Here is an 18124-nt window from a genome sequence, read left to right as displayed (position 1 = left end):
TGAGGTGCATTCTTGATACTCTTGCTTAATAGTATCATTGTCTAAATACTTAAAATTCTTTTGAATGCACTCATTACAGATGGCATTCAGATACTTGGAAATTGGTCAGAGATTTGGCAAAGCATGAGGAATAAACAGCCTAATCCAAAGAAATACTCACAGCACAATTTGCTGATGCAATCCTTGCTTGCCCTCTGCCCCCTGAACTTTCACATGAATTCATTCAACCACTGCTGCAGCCAAAACCCACAGTTTAAAGGAGAGGGAATGGAAAATAAAAAGTTTTCTGCATGAGCCCTGTGCTCCATCATCTCAGGGGAGCTCTGCAAACACCAGGGCAAGGTGAAGCAAGAGGAGATGGCTGGCAGGGCCCTGGGGAAGGGCAGGCACAGCCTCTCCTTTTTGGCTGCAGGGAGCTCTGAAATTCTCTCATCTCATTAAAGGCACCTTTGCTTTACACCTCTGTTGTGGATGAGCACTGGAGACAAGCTGGAGGCTTCGACCTATGAAAAATTAAAGTTTTTTCCATCTGGAGCTCATAGAATAGTCTTTATTGTGTGGAGACACATCAAGACTCTTATCCTTGGGGCCTAAGGACCACTGTCCCCTTGCAGATTTTAAGAAGTGTGGCCAAAGTAGCTTTAATGCAGATTGATGTTACAAACATTGCTGCCCATGGAATTCTGGTCCTGATTTTCTGTCTTTCAGCCCTTGACAGCACCTGTACACCTTGGCCTTTCACTGAACTAGTGCTCTCACACCACCACACATGAAAACGGCTCTTCAGAAGCATTTGTAGACTCCTGCAGGAGATTCTTGCTGGTATTCATTTGTGTAACTTTATTTTCACTGGTATTTCTAAGAATATATAAACAGCTTTTTATCTTCCCAAACACCCCATCCAAACAATCCCTAGACTATTCTCTGACACACTTGTTCAGGTAGAATTGACAGCAAGAGCTCATCTTAATCATTCCTCACAGGTGGTTTTTTGTTTTTTTTAAAAATGAGAATATACTTCCCCTTGAGAGAAAGTCACCTTCTATCAAAAAAAGCTGTATTTTATTGTTTGATAAGTTAACTTCATTACCTTGGTTTGTCTTACTTCTATAGTGTTGTGTTTAATTATTTTAATACTAACATGTCAAATTAAAAATGGCCATACCCCTTCTATTTTTAATTATTAAATGCAAGTTCTCCAAGAAATGACTGAGAATGACTCTGAGTCAAAGTTTTGGCTATACTTTTATTTACTTCACATACTATGAACATATACATTACATGCTACAAAAAAATAAAAAAGGACTTTAACTGTCAAGAAAGTGGATAGTGTTATAATACAATGGCACATGTTCATATTTTTCTTCAAACAGGTTTGGTTAGAATCCTTCCCCAAAACCATTAACAAAAAGGAAGCGTTTTAAAGATGATTAGAAATATTTGCATTATTAACAAATACAATTCAAACAGATTAACAAGATTTTACCAGGTCATATATTAGTAAAAAGGCTGGGGCTTACCAAAATGAAATATATATTAAAAAAACCATAGCAGCCAGTTGTACTTTTTAGTGTGATATAACGTGTAAATGCACCAGAAGAACACAGTGTAATTGAGCATTCTGCTTTCATGGTGTATTTCTAGAAATGATTATTCTAGTTCTAACACCTGCCTATGCACAAGAGACCAAAACCACAGCCAAGGAAGAGACAAAAGATTGTGACCAACATTCTGAGCAATGATTTTTTTGCACGCATCAGGGAGAAGGGAGGGAACAAATAGAAGAGGATAAACAAAGGCCACAAAAGGATTTCATCTACATGGTCATGAACATAGGTTCTACCTATTTGCCTTGAAGAGCCTGACAAGTTGAAATGTCTATTTCGTCCAAATGCAAAAGACACTCCTTTCTATCACCTATGAAACAAAATCACATTTCAGCTTAGAACTGGAGTGGAAAAGAGCTGCATTAATGCATCAGTCAGCTAAAAAAACTGCTTGACAAGAACTTGGGATTCTAGTGTAACAGCACCTATTAAGACTCCTCTAGTTTCTTCATTTTTGCTCTTTCAAAGTGTACAAGTATTCACAATTTATACAGTCTTACCAAAACCACTTCTACAAAGTTTGCAGGGTATTTGTTAGTTAGTTCAATTCATGTCTTTCATATTAAAAAGGCAAGGTTTGCATAATAAAACTTCCAGAAAAATGTTCTTTTGGTATCTTAATTCCTGATTGGAAAGGTACAAATATATGGGCTTTCATTAACTGCAGTTGGCAAAAATACTTCAGAACAGTGTCACTCTAAGGACACACTGTTTATTATGTTTCTTTTGCAATACGTGAAGAAAAATATAAGCATATATGGGCAACTGAAAAATTCAGTATTAAGTCTGTTATTTAGAGTGCAGCTATTGAATAAAACCCCCCAAACAGTTACAGTAACATCAGAGGAAAAATACAAATCAGCCTTAAAGAACCTGGTGAGTTACAGAACCTAGAGTTAGTTTCTCAAATTTTTTCCCCTCAAAGTAAGTTTTGTACTAAGCTAGAAGAGCTCCCACAATCACTGGCACGTCACCCTAACCAGAATAGCAATCCAAGGTAGAACAGAGCTGCAATTCCTTGTTTCCATTCTTACCCCACTGTCCCTGCTGTCAGTTTTTGATAATAATCCTCAGTAGTGCTCATGAGACTGGTGATGGACAAGTGTGATTAACATTAGTCCATGGAATTAATGACTGCCCATAACCTGAACATTACTCAGACTTGCTGATGGATTAGTTTTGAAGTAAAACAACTAGTACTTAAATAGAACAGAAATATTATAACTTCCAGCATGTTACAGAGTTCTGAGGTAAAGTGTTACCAGTATTGTAGTAGGTGCCTTGCAGCAAAGGCCTTTGTAGCACATGCAACCCATGTGCCATTGGGGTCACACGGGTTTGAAGCAACCAAACCCAACAGTTTCAGTTTGATACTATTTAGAAAAACCCTTCTGCATGGATTATACTGTAGTCAAAGTTACAAAATTTAGTTTGGTCACCAGAGTGCTGTGCTTGAAAAATAACCCAGGGTACAGGCAAGGGAGAGTTACTTCAGTGTTTAATTTCAGTTTACAAAACTTACTAAATCCATTCTGATTTATATTAGAGAAAACCAGATAATTAGAAGAACAGACTAAAAAACAACCATCGAGCAGTGCATAATACTGCCTACTCAATGCACTGATTTTCATCATAAGCTAGGAAGCCATATTTACTCTATTATTCCTTTTGAGAATCAATCCAGAAGCACACAATTATTTTCCATTAGTTTATTAAAAATAAAATCCTCATGAATTCACTATCAAATATTTTACAGATGGGAATTAAACCAGAAGAGTCCCCAGAGTGTCTTTAAAATAAAACTAATATTTGGTTTGTCAGTTCACCGTGCTTGACACTGATTTGTACTGTAACAGTATTGTACAATATTGAAGAATTCTAGAAAAATTAAACTAGCCCTACACAAATTAATTTTATTGGAAAGCAGTGTCAATATTTTAGTATATTTAGTGAATCAAACACTGCTTTAAAGCTACATATTAAAGTGCTATGCACGTATTTTTCAGCACTGATATGGAGGTTTACACTTCCATAAGCCTTGTATTTGTGGATAAAAGGAGATACTGTGTGTTAATAAAAATCTTAAATTAAAATCAGCTGCTATGTTTGAAGCATCAACAGTACTCAAGAAATCAATCTAGTGTCCACAAGCTTCTAGAATTCTGAGGTTGATTGGATCTGTCATTTACCATGAAAATGGTAAGGATCTGTAAATCATAAGGCCGTCCCCAGCGGGCCCTGCATCAGTCTGTGCTGTGCACAGCTAACTGACCATGCAGAGCACTGCAGAGCCTTTCTAGGACAGAGAACCCAGGATGGAAAAAAACATGGAGAGAACTCCAGGATAAATTTTTGAAATTTCTATCAAGGTATTGAATTGTCTACGGTTGATGTTCATTGCCTGAGGAAGAAGCAACATAAGCAATGGGCCCGGAGAGAGCTATAAATGTTCTCTGAACATCTACAGCACTGCTTTCTCCAGCTGCTGCTGCTGGCAAGGTCCAGGCTGCCATGCACGTGGACATAAGCAGGCATTACAACCTATAATCATGGCCTAGTTCTGCCACTGAACACGAGTTATCTACTGTCGTACCCTGAATTACATGACCCTTGCTTAAGGAATGGTGGTGTTGAGTCCCAGGGGTTTGCAGGTTATCAGAATGCTTATCCAAGCAATACCGCTTGCAGCGTCGGTCCGAGCTTAGTCTTGATGGCATCTGCAATAAAAACAAGTTGAGATTGTTCCCATCTGTAAGAGCAACTGTTGAGCCACACTCAGCTGAAGTCCTCGTCAGGATTCTGTTGATCCAGCAGACGGACGTGTGTGAATGGAAAGTGACCGCGTCTGCCATTACATTCTCCTTCCCACTGACCACTCATGTTAATCTTTGTGACCTTTACCAGCTCACCGACCTGTGGGGTAAGAAATACACACGTTACAACCCAGAAACACAGGCAGGATGAGCTGCCACCCCTCCCTTGGTGTGCTGTCACCCACGTGCACCAGATACACATCTATAAAAAGCAGCTTTCGTCCTGATGGTGTCTGAGACACCAGCCTGCCCCCAATGCCATTCATTCCAAGGAAGTATATAAAGAAATGTACCTAGATCAGGTGAGAACTACCTGAACTGAAGAGCCAGCAATCCAAAACCAATCTTTCCAAGGGCTCTTGGGACCTGCCATCAAGTGCTCTCCTGCTAAATGTGCCTTGCTGGGCTGACAGAGGCCTACACACTACTGGGACTCCATTCAGAGCCTCATAAAGCAAGGAAGGCTTGCACCTGGACCAAGTGATCACTAATCTGCAAGCTCAACTGCTCTTTAGTTTTGAAATTCCATTTTTCAAGTTCTGGAAAGTGGAGGATCTCTCTCTTCACAAATTATAACAAGTGTATAAGAAGAAGTGCCATAACACTGCTCTGTTCTTACTCTGCGCATCCCGTCAGCCATTGGCAAAGCCACTGGCATTTCAGTCTTTCTCGGCATGGATTTCTCAAAGAAATAAATCCCATTGAATCACAAAATTGTTTAGGTTGGAAAAGATCTTTAGGGTCATCAAGTCCAACCATTAACTCAGCACTGCCAAGTCCAGCACTCATGGGAATAGTAAAGACAACTGATGCCCTCTCCCTCTTGCCCAGGGACAATACCTCCTGTTCTAATCTCCACCCTAATATTGCCAGCACCAATTCCAAAGGCATCATCTATCATCCCCCCCGTGACACAGGGACAAAATGCACAGCAGGCACTTCCCCAGGGCTGTGCAGGTAGTTCAAATCAGGACACAAGTCTGGGCCTGATCAGTCCCCAGCTCTGTTTCATATTTAAGGGCACTTCAATGAAGTGGCACTTATACAACCCGAGGAAACACAATTTACATTGTAAAGACACTGGAGAGTTAATTTATGCACCACTGAAAAGCTGTCTATTCATTTTTACCCCTCTGTAGAATTTTATCAATAATTTGATTTTTCAGTAACGTACAACGGCTTTTAGAATTCTTCCCACATCACAGATGGAGGATGCTTTTGGGATAGATACACTCTATTTTCTTTCACTAATACTGTAAATAGGCTCTGAAGGTGTGGCCAAAGGCCTCGCTGCAATTCATCCAGAAATTCACTGAATATAGAGTTATAGTTTACACAGATGCTCATCACAGCGTTCCAAATCTATCCAAAACACAACCTCATTATTTGTACTTATTGGGCAGCCAACAAAGAACAAGGAAATCAATTTCAGATGTTACCAATCTCCATTAACTTTACAGGTTTTAATCACTAGCAATCTTTTGCCAGAACAGCTTTTAACAGTTCATAAATTCAACCCCTTTCATGGACATTTAATTAAGCTTCCCATACCTCTCATGATTACTTATCTGGTAATGAGAGGCCCATTGGGACTCTTGCTGTAGCTTTATTTTTGCCTTTTGTAGTCATTAGTGTAGACATTTTAATGAATCATATTTTGAAGAAAATCCTCTTATGTATTAGCTACAGGCAAAAAGGAAGCCTTCCTCCAGCACTGAATGCAAGCTTCAGCTCTTTAGGAATTTAATCATGCAGTTTGTATAATTTTGCTACTGCTAATAACTACTGGGGGGTTGTACCAACAAAAATACTCTGCTGACCACAACAATACATCAGCTGTAATTTAACAAGGATAAGATTCAATGTGACAATACTAGAAGTGGAAAATCTGATTTCCTAATCACAGCCATTACCAGAGCAATGTCCCAGATACATTTAAACTGTTTCAGACCTGGATAGAATCTACAGATCAGCCTTCACCAGAACAGTGTTTAACCTCCAACCCACAGGGAAGGGAAAAACACAACTTTCACTGAAGTTTGCTGTCTTAAGCCTGTTGGCCTCTGCTCTGCTATCACACCCTAATTAGTGTTCACTAGTGTTTATCTTGGGTGCCTTAAACTCACCTGCAAAAGGTGGGTTCAACAGAGCAATGACACTGAATTACAGTATGGGATGCTTGTGAAACTCCCTTGCTCCCAGAGCATCCTGTAGCTGGTTTTTGGTTTCCAGGGTCACTGCAGCCAAGGGACACTCAACTATTCCCCTTACTATATGGAGCTACACTTGAAAGGCAGCCCTTTCCAGAATTGTTAAATGAGGAGAGACCTCTGAGATGAAATATTCCTTTTTTGCTAGTACAGTAATTTCATTTAGAAGACACACTGATACAATTTTTCATTCCAATTTAATTTATATATATAAACCTTCATGCTTTTATCTATATATATATATATATATACATCTGTCAAAGTAGGACTAACTTTAAGCAAGCATGGACCATTTCACAAATGCTGCCTTAACAAAATGGCTTCATTAGATCCTGACTAAATGAAAGATCTTTCTAGATCTGCTTTAAACCTCTGCCTAATAAGCTATAGTTCAACCACTCTCCTGAAGACAATACAGAGAACCTTTTCCAAAAATTACTTTTTATTACATGTGCTGATGTTTTAAAACCTTTAGGCCAGGAATGGATGTTGTTACTTTTAGCATTGATTTATGGCAACATCAGTCCATAGTGCATCACCCCACCAAGCACAGCACCTCAGGAACAACACTGTACCCTGCTAGAAAGCCAGCTTTGTCTCAGTCTTCATCAGAAGTTTTAAAACTAAATATACCCCATATGCTTCAAAGCAAAACTGAAGGTTCAAGTGAAGACTTCTGTATGCTGTGGTTTTATTCCAAGTATTCCTCTTTGGTGAGGTCAAGGTGGCAGAGTTCTGCTACTGTTACAAAGAAAAAAAATAAATCGATCGATCTCAGAGTAATTCACCACACAGATCTTCCCTTTTTCTCCTCTACTTTCTCTTAAAATAGACTAAAAACTCCTTGCATAGGTCCAGTTACATGCAAAATAAATGTTAACTTCTCCTGCTGAATCTTTTTTCCATAATAGAGCACAGACTTTATTAGAATATCACCTGCTCTGATCCTCCTTCCTTGAACTCTTCAAAAGCATGTCAGGCTTAAAATAACAAAACAGCACAGATATTCTGTTTGCAGTTTGGGAAAAAACTGTTTGATGTTAAGAATCTATTTTTCTAAGAGAAACAGTGGGATCCACCCCCTCCCATGAATATTGCCAGATTTAAGGATAAGGGTTTTCATTTGGAAAGAATCCCACTTGCTGTATTTATAAAGAGGTCTGGGCAAAAATGGTCTGCTAAGATTTACATAATGCTCTCTACTAAGTTATCTAAGAAAGAGATCTCTAAATAAACAGAGAAGGAACACCATGAAGTCAAAGGGAACACAGAAAAAAGAGACAAGAAACAGCACTTTAAAAGACAGGATGGAGAAAAACTTGGGAGAAAATGAAGTGCATATTGCTTTTTTTTCCTGTACAGACATCGAAAGCAACTCAGTAACATTGTGATTGGAAGTGATAAAAGCTGCAAAGCTTTGAAGGCCACTAGAAGCAGTGATAAATGGCTCACTTTTTAGAACTAAATGTTTGCAATGTTACATACAGAATAAAGAAACACCACTGCTGTTGCATTTCTTAAATGGCGAGCAAGACAGGAATATAACAGCATAACCAAGAGGGCCAAGGTGTCAACTGATAAATATTTAAGTAGTTTTAAGAGGTCCACAAAGGCCATTTATGGACATCAGAAATCTCCTGTGGTCACACAGCCAAGCTGAGCTGACATTTATCAGCTGCCCCTCCCAAACACTTCAGCTATTCAGCCTTCCTATAAATTAGTAAAAGACACTAGAGGTGTAAGGTAGCTCAGAAAAGAGGTGTTACCCACAAAACTGCTCTTCCTACAGCACTGCACTCTTGCCAGATCATGTGAGTTTTGGTGAAGAGGATTGAACTAACCTAAGATCAGCCCTGGCACTCACAAGCTGTTCTTCAGCATGGAAAGCATTTCCTTTCACTCTAAGTTGCTTATGGCCTGGATTAGCAGCATTTCCTCACTCTCCCTATTTCACTCCATGCTCCCAAATCCTGCACTGGGCAGCAGTGTGGGGTTCTTTAGTGGAACAAAGCATGAAGTTAAGGCTTAAGAGAATGCAAAATTCAGAAAGAAAACCAAAAGGTTTTGCTAAATATACCACAACAGTCTCCAGAGGCACAAAACCAATCTAACATCTGGTAATTACAACAGCCTGCATTCAGGAATATTCCCAAACTCTAAGAGGTGGGTGGAAAGGGTGAGAAAAAGAGGGAAAGAGACAGCATTTTAGTATTTATGAGAGTTCAAAGGGCGAAAATCCTCACATTTCTGTAAAATCTGTTGAGTTTACCTAAATTTCTATACCTGCTACTCAGCCCAAAAATATTCAGACCTATAACAGAATGTGTAGCAACTCAGAGTATATTTACTACCTACATAGGAAAGATTTCACATCTGCCAGGCTGTACATCAATTACCCATCTGCAGCATGAGCTGCATCTCCCAGTTCTGTACCAGACACACACCCACAGCTGCCAGATCACTGAAGTCCTGAAGTGCCTTTTGTGCTATGCACAATTACACAAAGTATTTGAGAGTGGAGAGGAGATGCTCTGACTCAGCACAGAAACTGTTTTTTCCCCAAGTACTTAAAATGTTATATAAACAGGAAGTCAATTAGGTATCAGGAAATTCCACAGCCTCTAGCTCAAAGAAAGCCTAGATTAAAGGATACAATTTACATATCCTAAGGCAAAGGTCTGCCACAGGGAATACCTTAGTCTCAATTTCCTCAAATGTAACTTGGGGGAGAACTATTTGATATGGAGAGATAGAGCACTCCAGTCACCTTGTTAAGAGAAAAAAAGACAAATCAAAAAGGGCCTGTGGAATTACTTGTTCCTGTCAGGAAGTGAATCAACCTGGGGAAAACTCAGTGCTTTACTACAAACCCAATGCCATCAATCACTGTTTTATACCAGACCTAACAAACTGCGGTGTTTGTTAAATTGTTAAATGCTCCTGCCTCAAACTTAAACCCAAAGTAGTCTGCTTGAGGTGATGCTACAATTAAATTCTATGTGTGATCATCATCTTTGTCCAGGTAATTTCAAAGTGTATCAATGTTTCCACTGATTGCTTTAAAACTGCTGACACATTGGGGAAAAAAAAAATACCCAACACAACACAAACCAACCCAGCACACCTTGTACAGATTGTGGTGAGGCACACAACAGCAAACACAGGTTCAGACACACAGTTTATGAGCTGCTCCCTCTCCCTCCCCCCCCGAAATAAACATTTTGGAAATGAAAACATGGATGGGGAAACACTTATGTTAGTGATGGTTGACAACAGACACAATACTGGTTCAGTAACCTAATAATAATCAACAATAATCTAATTGACAAGTGACTCGAGTCACTCATTTTATCCATAACTTATTAATCATGGCGTAAAACCAGTATTACAAAGCTTTTCCCTTTCTCATTCCTCCAAAACTACCACGTGAGCGAAAGGGAAATCCCTTGAACAGATCTCTTCCTTCTAAGTTTTGCCCATTATGTACCTCCAAAGCCAAGGCTGTCTTGTCGTAGGCATTAGGGACTCGCTTCTGGATAACCCGGGCATAAATAGGGCCATTCTGAAGGTTAGGGAGCGGAGTGTTGATGCTGGGCTGGGCATAGGGCCCTGGCTCCGGCCCACCCAGTGGTTGTGGGTGGGAACTATCCTGGTTACCTCCAATCAGAGTGGGGACTGAAGCAGAGGAAGGTCTATACTTCTCGACGTAAGGAACGGGTATCATTCCCCTCTTCCCTTCGCTGTCTTCTGCGTTCCACCACTGCTCTTCAGGTTTATCCCGGATTCTCAGTATGTCTCCTTTCTTAAAGGGGAGGTCTTCCTCATCATTGCCATTAAAGTCAAAGAGCGCTCGCACATACTCGGCCTCCTCCTGCCTGAGGATAACCCCGCTATTCTGCCTCGAGCGCGAAACGGGTTCTATCAAGGTTGTAGTGTCCAAATAGTGTATTTTGTAGAATTCCAGTAAAGATGGCAAAGAATCAAACTCTTGATCACCTATTCGAAATCTGGTGGGATTCGACCCTGAAAAGAAAAGGCAACATGTCAAAGAGAGCATTAAAACTATAAATCAAATGTTTGAGAAGACAAATACATTTAAACAGAAGGATTTCAACACCAAATTTGACACCTTGACATCACGCTCAGCTTTTCTGAGCATTTTCAATCAAAGGCAGCACTATCATGATCATGAGTACAGGTTTTTTTTAAAAGATTTTGTCAAGGAAGGAAAAGAAATTCTTTGGCACCGCCAAACTTCCCGAATTAGGATAAAAATACCTTTGTTTCTTTCAATGTTATATGGACCCAACAGATTAAAATGTTCAGTACATCAGGGTTTCTCAGGAGCCTATACAATTCTCCTGTTTTATACTCTAAATATAGGAACTAAATTTTGGTGCTATTTCAAGGAATTTTTTTTTTTTAAACTCTCTTCTGCTGTTCAGATCTATTTCCAAAGAACAACACCGCAATAATGGTTATTTACCTGTTGTAACATCTTGGGTTAAATGCATGGACACTACAGAAAACTGCTTTGCATGGCAGCAAATAAGTGATGTCAATCAGCAAATAAAATTATTTTTCATTTTGATAAAAGGTACCAGTAAAGAAAATTATCTCTATTCTATGCAATAAAGAGCAACAATGTGTATTTTCATAACAGGTATGACTCAGCTGTTTAATCTCATCTTTTAGCTTCTTTGCCACCTTTGTCAGATGGAGCCTAAGCTATAAATCCAAACCTCAAATACACTGGAATACAGATGATATTCACATCCAAGCCATTACAAGCATCAAAGTGCAAAATTTCCATTTCCAACCTGTGTGCTATGCTGCTTTTTTTTCCGTTTTATGTTCTTTAGACTCAGCTGGGGAAAAACACACACGTGATGTTCTATTTCCACCATGCCCCATGCAATCAGTTATGGGAAGAACTGAGGAAGGCAGCACAGATGAAAAGATTTATACTTTAATGAGTAACTCTTCTAACAAGAAAGAGATGCTTACTTTGCAAGTCTGTTTTCTCTGCAGGGAATATCTAACAGTCCCAAGCCTTAGCTCTGGAGTACAAAGCTAGCAGAATCCTTCAAGCTGTCACTGATCCAAAACTCCCTGCAAAGTAGCACTGTCAGCATGGAAAGCTAATGTTACAACAAGTTCTTTCAGGAAAGCAAAAAGGGGTTCTAACAGAGAAAAGGGCAGATTCAGTAAGATCAACACAGACAAACACCCAAGAAATGAGTTCTGAAGTATCCTGAAGGAACAGGAGCATTAGTGGAGCTGGTTAAAGGAAATTTGAAGGAGCAGAACTAAGTCATTGGAAAATGCACGTTTGCATGCTTTAACAACCCTGAAAGGCTCTCAAAAGAAATGAATACAAACACATTGAGCCAAGACCCAAAAGCAATAGCCTCGAAAAACTGCAAAAAAACCCTGCAAACTGGCATCACCAAGAGATAGAGGAAGTTAATGTAATTATCAGTGAGAAAGGCGAGCCCAGCATGGGAAGAGAATTCAAAGTCCATCACATTCTCCCCAAGTGTAGTGCTGAGAGGATGCAAAAACCCCTCAACTTTTGTTGCTGAGATGTAACTTACAGCTCCAGACTTGGCTAGAGCCCTGGGATTTCATCCCAGTGGCACTGTCAGCTCTGTGGGCTCACGGGAGGTGAATTCTGGCTGGACAGGCAGCATGCCTACACCACTTCAGAACAGCTCGGTGTAAAACAGGATCTGGGAATGCTGCACTTCCACCAGAGTTACAAGTGGCAAACCAAGTGGGAAAAACATCCGGTTTCAGACCAGCCTGGTGACAGAAACATGTGCAAATATCTAGCACTATTTTAGCTGTGAACCTTTAAGGATCAAGGCTTGGCATTTGGGTAAAAAGAAAAAATCATGGGAACTTTAGGAGCAGGGGAGCAAAGCTCTTTGCAGCCATATGGAGAAGACTGAATCTCAGGGAAGTTCACTGACATGGAACTTATTTCACATGACAGAAATAGAGAGTCTAAAACACCGATTTACCTCAGTGAAACCTGCTACAAGCTGACTCAGCCAGCGGGCTGAGCTCTTTCTCAGCAATGTAGAGATTCACAGAAAAACCTTCACAGGTCACAGGGAATGAACAGTTCATCAGTAACATTCATCAGCCTGGTCAATCTTCACCAGGATGAACAAGGCATTTTGGAGTGTATTTTTTTTTTTTCCTTTGGAACAGGTTCACCCTCTTGAATTAATGCACAACAGCCTGAGGGACCTGCCAAGTGTACCTGAATACAAGTTGGACTTTAAGAAGAAAAGTCCTTTGGAACATTATGTACAGGAAAAGAATAACAGAAATCACTGTACTGTATCCTGGAAAATCAGCTGAACAGAGGGTTGTTCACAGCTGAAGAACAGCCAGAGGACACAGACCCTCCAAATTCTGGGATCAGAAAGATCAACGGTCCTTGAAGGGACAGAGAGAAAAGCATCAGAAAGGAAAGATGTTACCCTCACAAAGACCACACTGCCAGAAAACCACATGTACTTCTGATGCTTTTCTTTTAAAAAAAGAATGCAAGGCAGCTACAGAAATCTGAGAAGATCTAGAATAAGAAATCTAAAAACTTAATCTAAATTAATCATCAATTAATTAATTGAAGGCAATGACCTCATAATTGTCGAGAACTTAAATAGAAGACTCCTAAAATTTAGCTAAAACAGTCATAAAAAGGACAACATACAAACAGTTGGTAAAATGCAGATTGGAAATAAAATACAACTCCACCTTCCCAAGCAAGTGGGAAACTTTCCATCAGTTTGAGTCTTTTGTGGATACTCTTGTTCAGCTACAATGAACTAAGTGATGCTCGCAAGCAGTGGGGAAAGTATTCCACCCCCTACAGAATCCCATGTTCTGTTGTTCCCTGGTATAATGAAGATTAACAGATTTCAGGCTCAGAATTCTTCATTCTCTTGTCTGAGTGCAACACTGCTCATACCTGCAGGCCAATGGAATAATTTAGGCAGGATCTAACAACAGAAAGTTACAGCAACAAGGTGAGTGGGTTTTTTTGGGATTAAGAGCAGTTTTCCTTCATGATCCTGGGATTTCTCTTGAAGGCACAAGTCTGAGCAGCACAGTGTGCACATTTTCTGGGGGCTCCCAGGAAAAGCACAAGCATGGAAAGATGAGTCCAGTTCCTGAAGGAACTTTAGTCACTTCCTGGCAAAGTTGGGACACTTAAATACTGGAAATTCTCTTTCTGCAGCCTGGCACAGCTGAAGAAGAAGAGCTCAGGGAGTACCTCCACCACCAGCACTGCTCAGCTGAGCAAGATTAACCTTTTGAATAAGCACAAAGGGCTGAGTGTCCTCTTCCTTCCTTCCTCCTTCTCCACCAACCTAACCCCAGCCACCTCAGGATGCCACAAAAACCCTGCTCTTCAAAAGTGAGGGAAGAGTTAAAATCCAAAGGGTTCCACAACTGAAAAAAGTTTCAAACCTGGCTCACATCAGTTCTCTGTTTACGATGCACAACCCTCTGACCCTGTGCTGCCTTTGTGTCAGTCTGGGAAAAAGTGCTTGTATATGTTCTAAATATTCTACAGATACTGGGGAATTAGGGCTACAAACCCAATTCTATTGACTGGGCAGGTGGTGAAACCACAGAGCAACGTCTTACTTTCTCAGACATCTCAGAGGGTCTGCATTTCTCTCTTCACTCCAATTAATATCAATAGGGAGTTTTCTCTTTATTCCCAAGCTTTGGGAAGCTTTTCCTTCAAAGGAATACAGGTCTTTATTTCTGCATCTAGTTTTATTCTGTAAGGGTGGTTCCCTTTCCCAATTCAGAGTGTGTTTAGGGCCAGAAAAGCTGTTCTTATCACACAGGGCACCTGTGATGTAATACCCCAGTGATGTAAACCACTTCCTCCTGGAGCATATGGGAACTGGGCTCTGAAGGCACCACATTCCAGCCCTTGTGCTTCTCCACCCTCACAGGGACACCTTTTTTCCGTGTTCTCAAGTACCTTCCTACTCATGCTGAGCAGAACAAATAAAATCCCATGAACACCCTATAAAAAAAATAAAACTCTATTGAGCGGAAGAGCTCTAAGCACACCAGGAAAACATTCACTCAGGAGTTACAGACTCATTTCTGCAGATCATCAGAGGATAAGAGTAGATGTCTAAGGCATTTTCTATTAGTTTGCATTTAAATATATCTTGATCTCAATATAAAAATGGAAAAAAAAGCCCAAAACCCCAAGCATCAGAGTTAAACCACTTTGTTCACACATCCCTAAAGCCACTTCATGCAGAGCTGAGTATGGGTATCATTCTGTAAGGATTCTATGATTCCAGGAAGTTCAGTCACAATGGAAGCAATTTAGAAGCATTAAATTTAGAATCATATTAAAACTCAGAAATTGTGAAAACATCAATTTCTTCATTTTATCTGTCATATTTGCCTACTTCAGACAGACAAATTTAGTAACATTTTATAAGGCTTCTGTCTTTATAATGCTGTACTCTCAACAGAGAGCACTTTCATCTTTAGGTATTTCAGGCATTTTTTAGTGCATATCACACATTTCTACCCCAAGCCACCACATCAAATTGCAAACACATGATATATTTAATATATCCTCTGCTGTCCATCACCATGCTAATGCCTGCATGGAGCACTTTGTCTTGTTTGGGATTTCTTTAGCCATAACTGTGATACTTCATCACAAATGATCCATTTCCATTGGAAACAGAATGTGGTTTTTTCCCATAATTCAGTGATTTATCCTGTATTTTTAACATCCTTAAAACTTTCCAGGAAGGCATAAAAAATTCTGTTCAATTTTTTTTTTCTTTGTTATGCTGAAAAATCACCTGTGAGAAATTAAAAGCTGCAGCATCAGTCAAAAGGTCAATTTACTTCATACTTTAGAAATCAAAGAAAGTATCGTGTTTTGTAACATTGTGATTTTTAGGGAAGCCAAAGCACCTCATCTCATTCCTTCTGTGCTGAGGCTTCCCTATCTATCTCTGAGAGCAGCCAGGAATTTCAGACACTGAGCCAAACAAAAACCAATCCAAGAGCCCAACCTGGAATATTCAAATTTCCCAGAGAAACTTGTGCATTTGCCAAACAATAAATTACTAAAAAAATTGTACCATGCTAAAATATAGTGATTTTGTTTTTCCAAATGTTTTAGCTTGGCCACAATAAATAAAGAGGACAATTTGTAAACATTTAATTCTTTTTACTGCATTAGCTTCCCTACTCAAACACAAAACCATCTTCAATCTTCTACTAATGTTTTCACCTCCCTTCCACTGCAGAACAACCTCCCACTTATTTTTTTCTGAAAGAGCACCTTAATTACACTTGAAGTATAATTTAATATACACCTCCCCAGCACCTTCTTTGGTTGGAGTGTGAAGACAGCAGTATCAGCATGGAGGCATGATTTAATTAAAATTAGTAAAATCAGCGTGGGAGCGTCTGTAGTGCAGGAATGATGCATCACCCCTCCCCAGAACATCCAGGGGACAAATAAAAAGGAGATCAACCAAAACATAATTATACTTTTTCAGATATATTAAGCCTACTGTGCCACCAGCTTACCCAACTACTCTTTTAAAACAGAAGAGAATTACAAGGTACTTCATGATTTTAACCAAAGCCAGCCCACAGAATGCCACAAAATGTTACTGAGCTTAGGATGCAACACAAGAAAAAAGTCAGGATGGCTGTACTGAAGTGATGGCACTGTTTTTCCAGAATTAAGTTATTTCCCAAAAATAACTGCCCAGAAGTGACAGACACTCACGACCCAACGTTTTTCACTCTCTTTAAAATCCAATTAGGTTAGATTCACAACAAACCCTCCTGGCGACTGACTCTGCTCTACACACCACCAGCCTTGTCAGCAGGTACAGCACCAAATCTCTGTCTGCACACACATGAAACAACAGAGAACCCACCACATTCTGGCCCCCCCAAAGCAGCAACAACTTCCACTTCCAGCTGAATTCAGCCACCTTTAACTTATACCTGTGGAGCTCTGTAACTTGAGTGCACTGTACAGCTCCAGGAGGTTCCTGGGACAAACAGGATGAGTTTAGACTTTCCTCATTTTTGCAATCTGAAATGCTTCCCCTGTATGACAGGGCAAACCTACTGGCACTAATTTTGGTTTCTCTCAGATTATCTCCTTAGTCAATCACTCAGTGCAGAGACTGAAAAATAAAACAAGTCTTGTTACATCTTTCCAATACTGGTCTCTTATTCCACCCATAAACATACACCAGAGTGCCTCTGTCTACTTTCTGCCAAATAAGTTCACCAAATCTCTTATTATACAAGTTAACTATAATTAAGAATTATCTAGTGGCTCCTTGCTGAGATGCCAATCACACATCCACATAATTTTGCAACGATTAACATCCAAACTTGAGCAGTTCCATCACCAACTCCACTAATTCCCACAGGAGGGGTACCACTGCCTTTGGGCTGCACATTCTAACACATCCAAGGGCTCTGCACTAATGGGGTTTAGTTGGACTAAACGGCAAAAATGCTGCTTCTCACAGAGCTTCTCCCTCTGGCACAATCAGCACCTTCTGCTCTCGAAGTGTTACACTTAAACGTGTTGTTTTCATTATTACATGTTCAGTTGATGAGAAATAATATCAAACTTCTCCTTTCAAGGAGACAGAAACTGAACTTCACATCCGATTTAAAGAAACAATTGCCTTTACATCCTGAAGAGTTCCCACCACTGGAACTCAGCCTCCCTAACAAGGCAAAACTGCCTTGTCAGAAGTCAGACTTCGGGGATGACACTTCCACAGAACCATCTCGCGGCTGAGATGACAGGGGAAATCTATGAATTACCGCTAAGGGGATTAGGAAAACAAAGAGGTGCGAGGCTGGAGCTGCAGGATGCCCAACTCCAGCACGCTGAATTTCATGTGGCACAGGACGGCAGGTGCGGACAGACGGCTCTGCTCGGGCAGCGGCCCCAGCTCCGGAACACGGCTTAATTCCACCACAAAGCGCTCCACGCCTGCAAACACCGCCCGGGCGCCCAGCGGAGCCGCCCCGGCTGCCCTGCCCGGGGCTGCGGGCACCGCCAGCCCTGGGGGTCACTCACCCGGGGCCCCGGGGCCCTCGCCGCCGGCCCGCCGGGCTCCCGCCGGCCCCAGGCTGTTGACGATGTAGTGCGAGACGCGGGAGCTCTCGGACACCGACAGCACGAAGTCGCCGGGGATGGTGCCCGAGTCGCGCACCAGGAAGGTGCCGTGGCGCTGCCCCTGCAGCAGCGATACGGCCTCGGCGCGGCTCAGCCGCCCCCAGTACCAGCTCGCCCGGTCCTCGGAGTCGAACTGCCCGGCCATGGGGGCCGCGCTCCTCCCCCGCCCGCGGCCGCCGCCGCCGCCGCCGCCCGCGGAGCCGCTCAAAATGGCGGCCCCCGCCCTGACCTCACCTACCGGACGTGACCGCACGC

At 41.1% G+C, this 18124-nt stretch overlaps 1 protein-coding gene and 1 long non-coding RNA gene across 3 annotated transcripts in view; one reads left to right on the top strand and one right to left on the bottom strand.

The window, feature by feature from the left end:
• Window positions 1–2213, top strand: part of LOC111937737 (uncharacterized) — a 4134-nt gene extending 1921 nt beyond the window's left edge. The window contains exons 3-4 of the long non-coding RNA XR_015278576.1: window positions 80–822; window positions 1645–2213. This is a non-coding gene — a long non-coding RNA (uncharacterized LOC111937737). The remainder of the gene's footprint in view (window positions 1–79; window positions 823–1644) is intronic.
• CRK (CRK proto-oncogene, adaptor protein) lies at window positions 1227–18088 on the bottom strand. Of its 2 annotated transcripts, none has more exons than XM_086859943.1 (3): window positions 17771–18080; window positions 10118–10653; window positions 1227–4520 (listed from the first exon to the last, which is right to left on the bottom strand). In XM_086859943.1, exons 1-3 carry the CDS (start codon window positions 18012–18014, stop codon window positions 4383–4385), a joined length of 918 nt encoding a protein of 305 aa, XP_086716069.1. In that variant the 5' UTR covers window positions 18015–18080; the 3' UTR covers window positions 1227–4382. The 2 variants fall into 2 exon arrangements, with proteins under 2 accessions (XP_086716069.1, XP_086716070.1); XM_086859944.1 differs by lacking the exon at window positions 1227–4520 and adding an exon at window positions 7284–7371 and having other exon boundaries at window positions 17771–18088.
• Window positions 18089–18124: the final 36 nt, after the last annotated feature.

The sequence above is a fragment of the Cyanistes caeruleus genome, chromosome 21 (genome assembly GCF_971803275.1).
Source record: "Cyanistes caeruleus chromosome 21, bCyaCae1.hap1.1, whole genome shotgun sequence".
Lineage (NCBI taxonomy): Eukaryota > Metazoa > Chordata > Aves > Passeriformes > Paridae > Cyanistes > Cyanistes caeruleus.
The sequence above is the reverse complement of the archived record's forward strand: the minus strand, read 5'-3'. Positions and strand labels throughout refer to the sequence as shown.

Excerpts from the sequence above, each read along its gene's own strand:
- CRK (XM_086859943.1), bottom strand. The coding sequence starts at position 18,014 with ATGGCCGGGCAGTTCGACTCCGAGGACCGGGCGAGCTGGTACTGGGGG. Across the intron at positions 10,654-17,770 it reads CGAGGGCCCCGGGGCCCCGG|GGTCGAATCCCACCAGATTT; the intron begins GTGAGTGACCCC and ends TTTTCTTTTCAG. Across the intron at positions 4,521-10,117 it reads AGACAGCCTTGGCTTTGGAG|GTCGGTGAGCTGGTAAAGGT; the intron begins GTACATAATGGG and ends CTTACCCCACAG.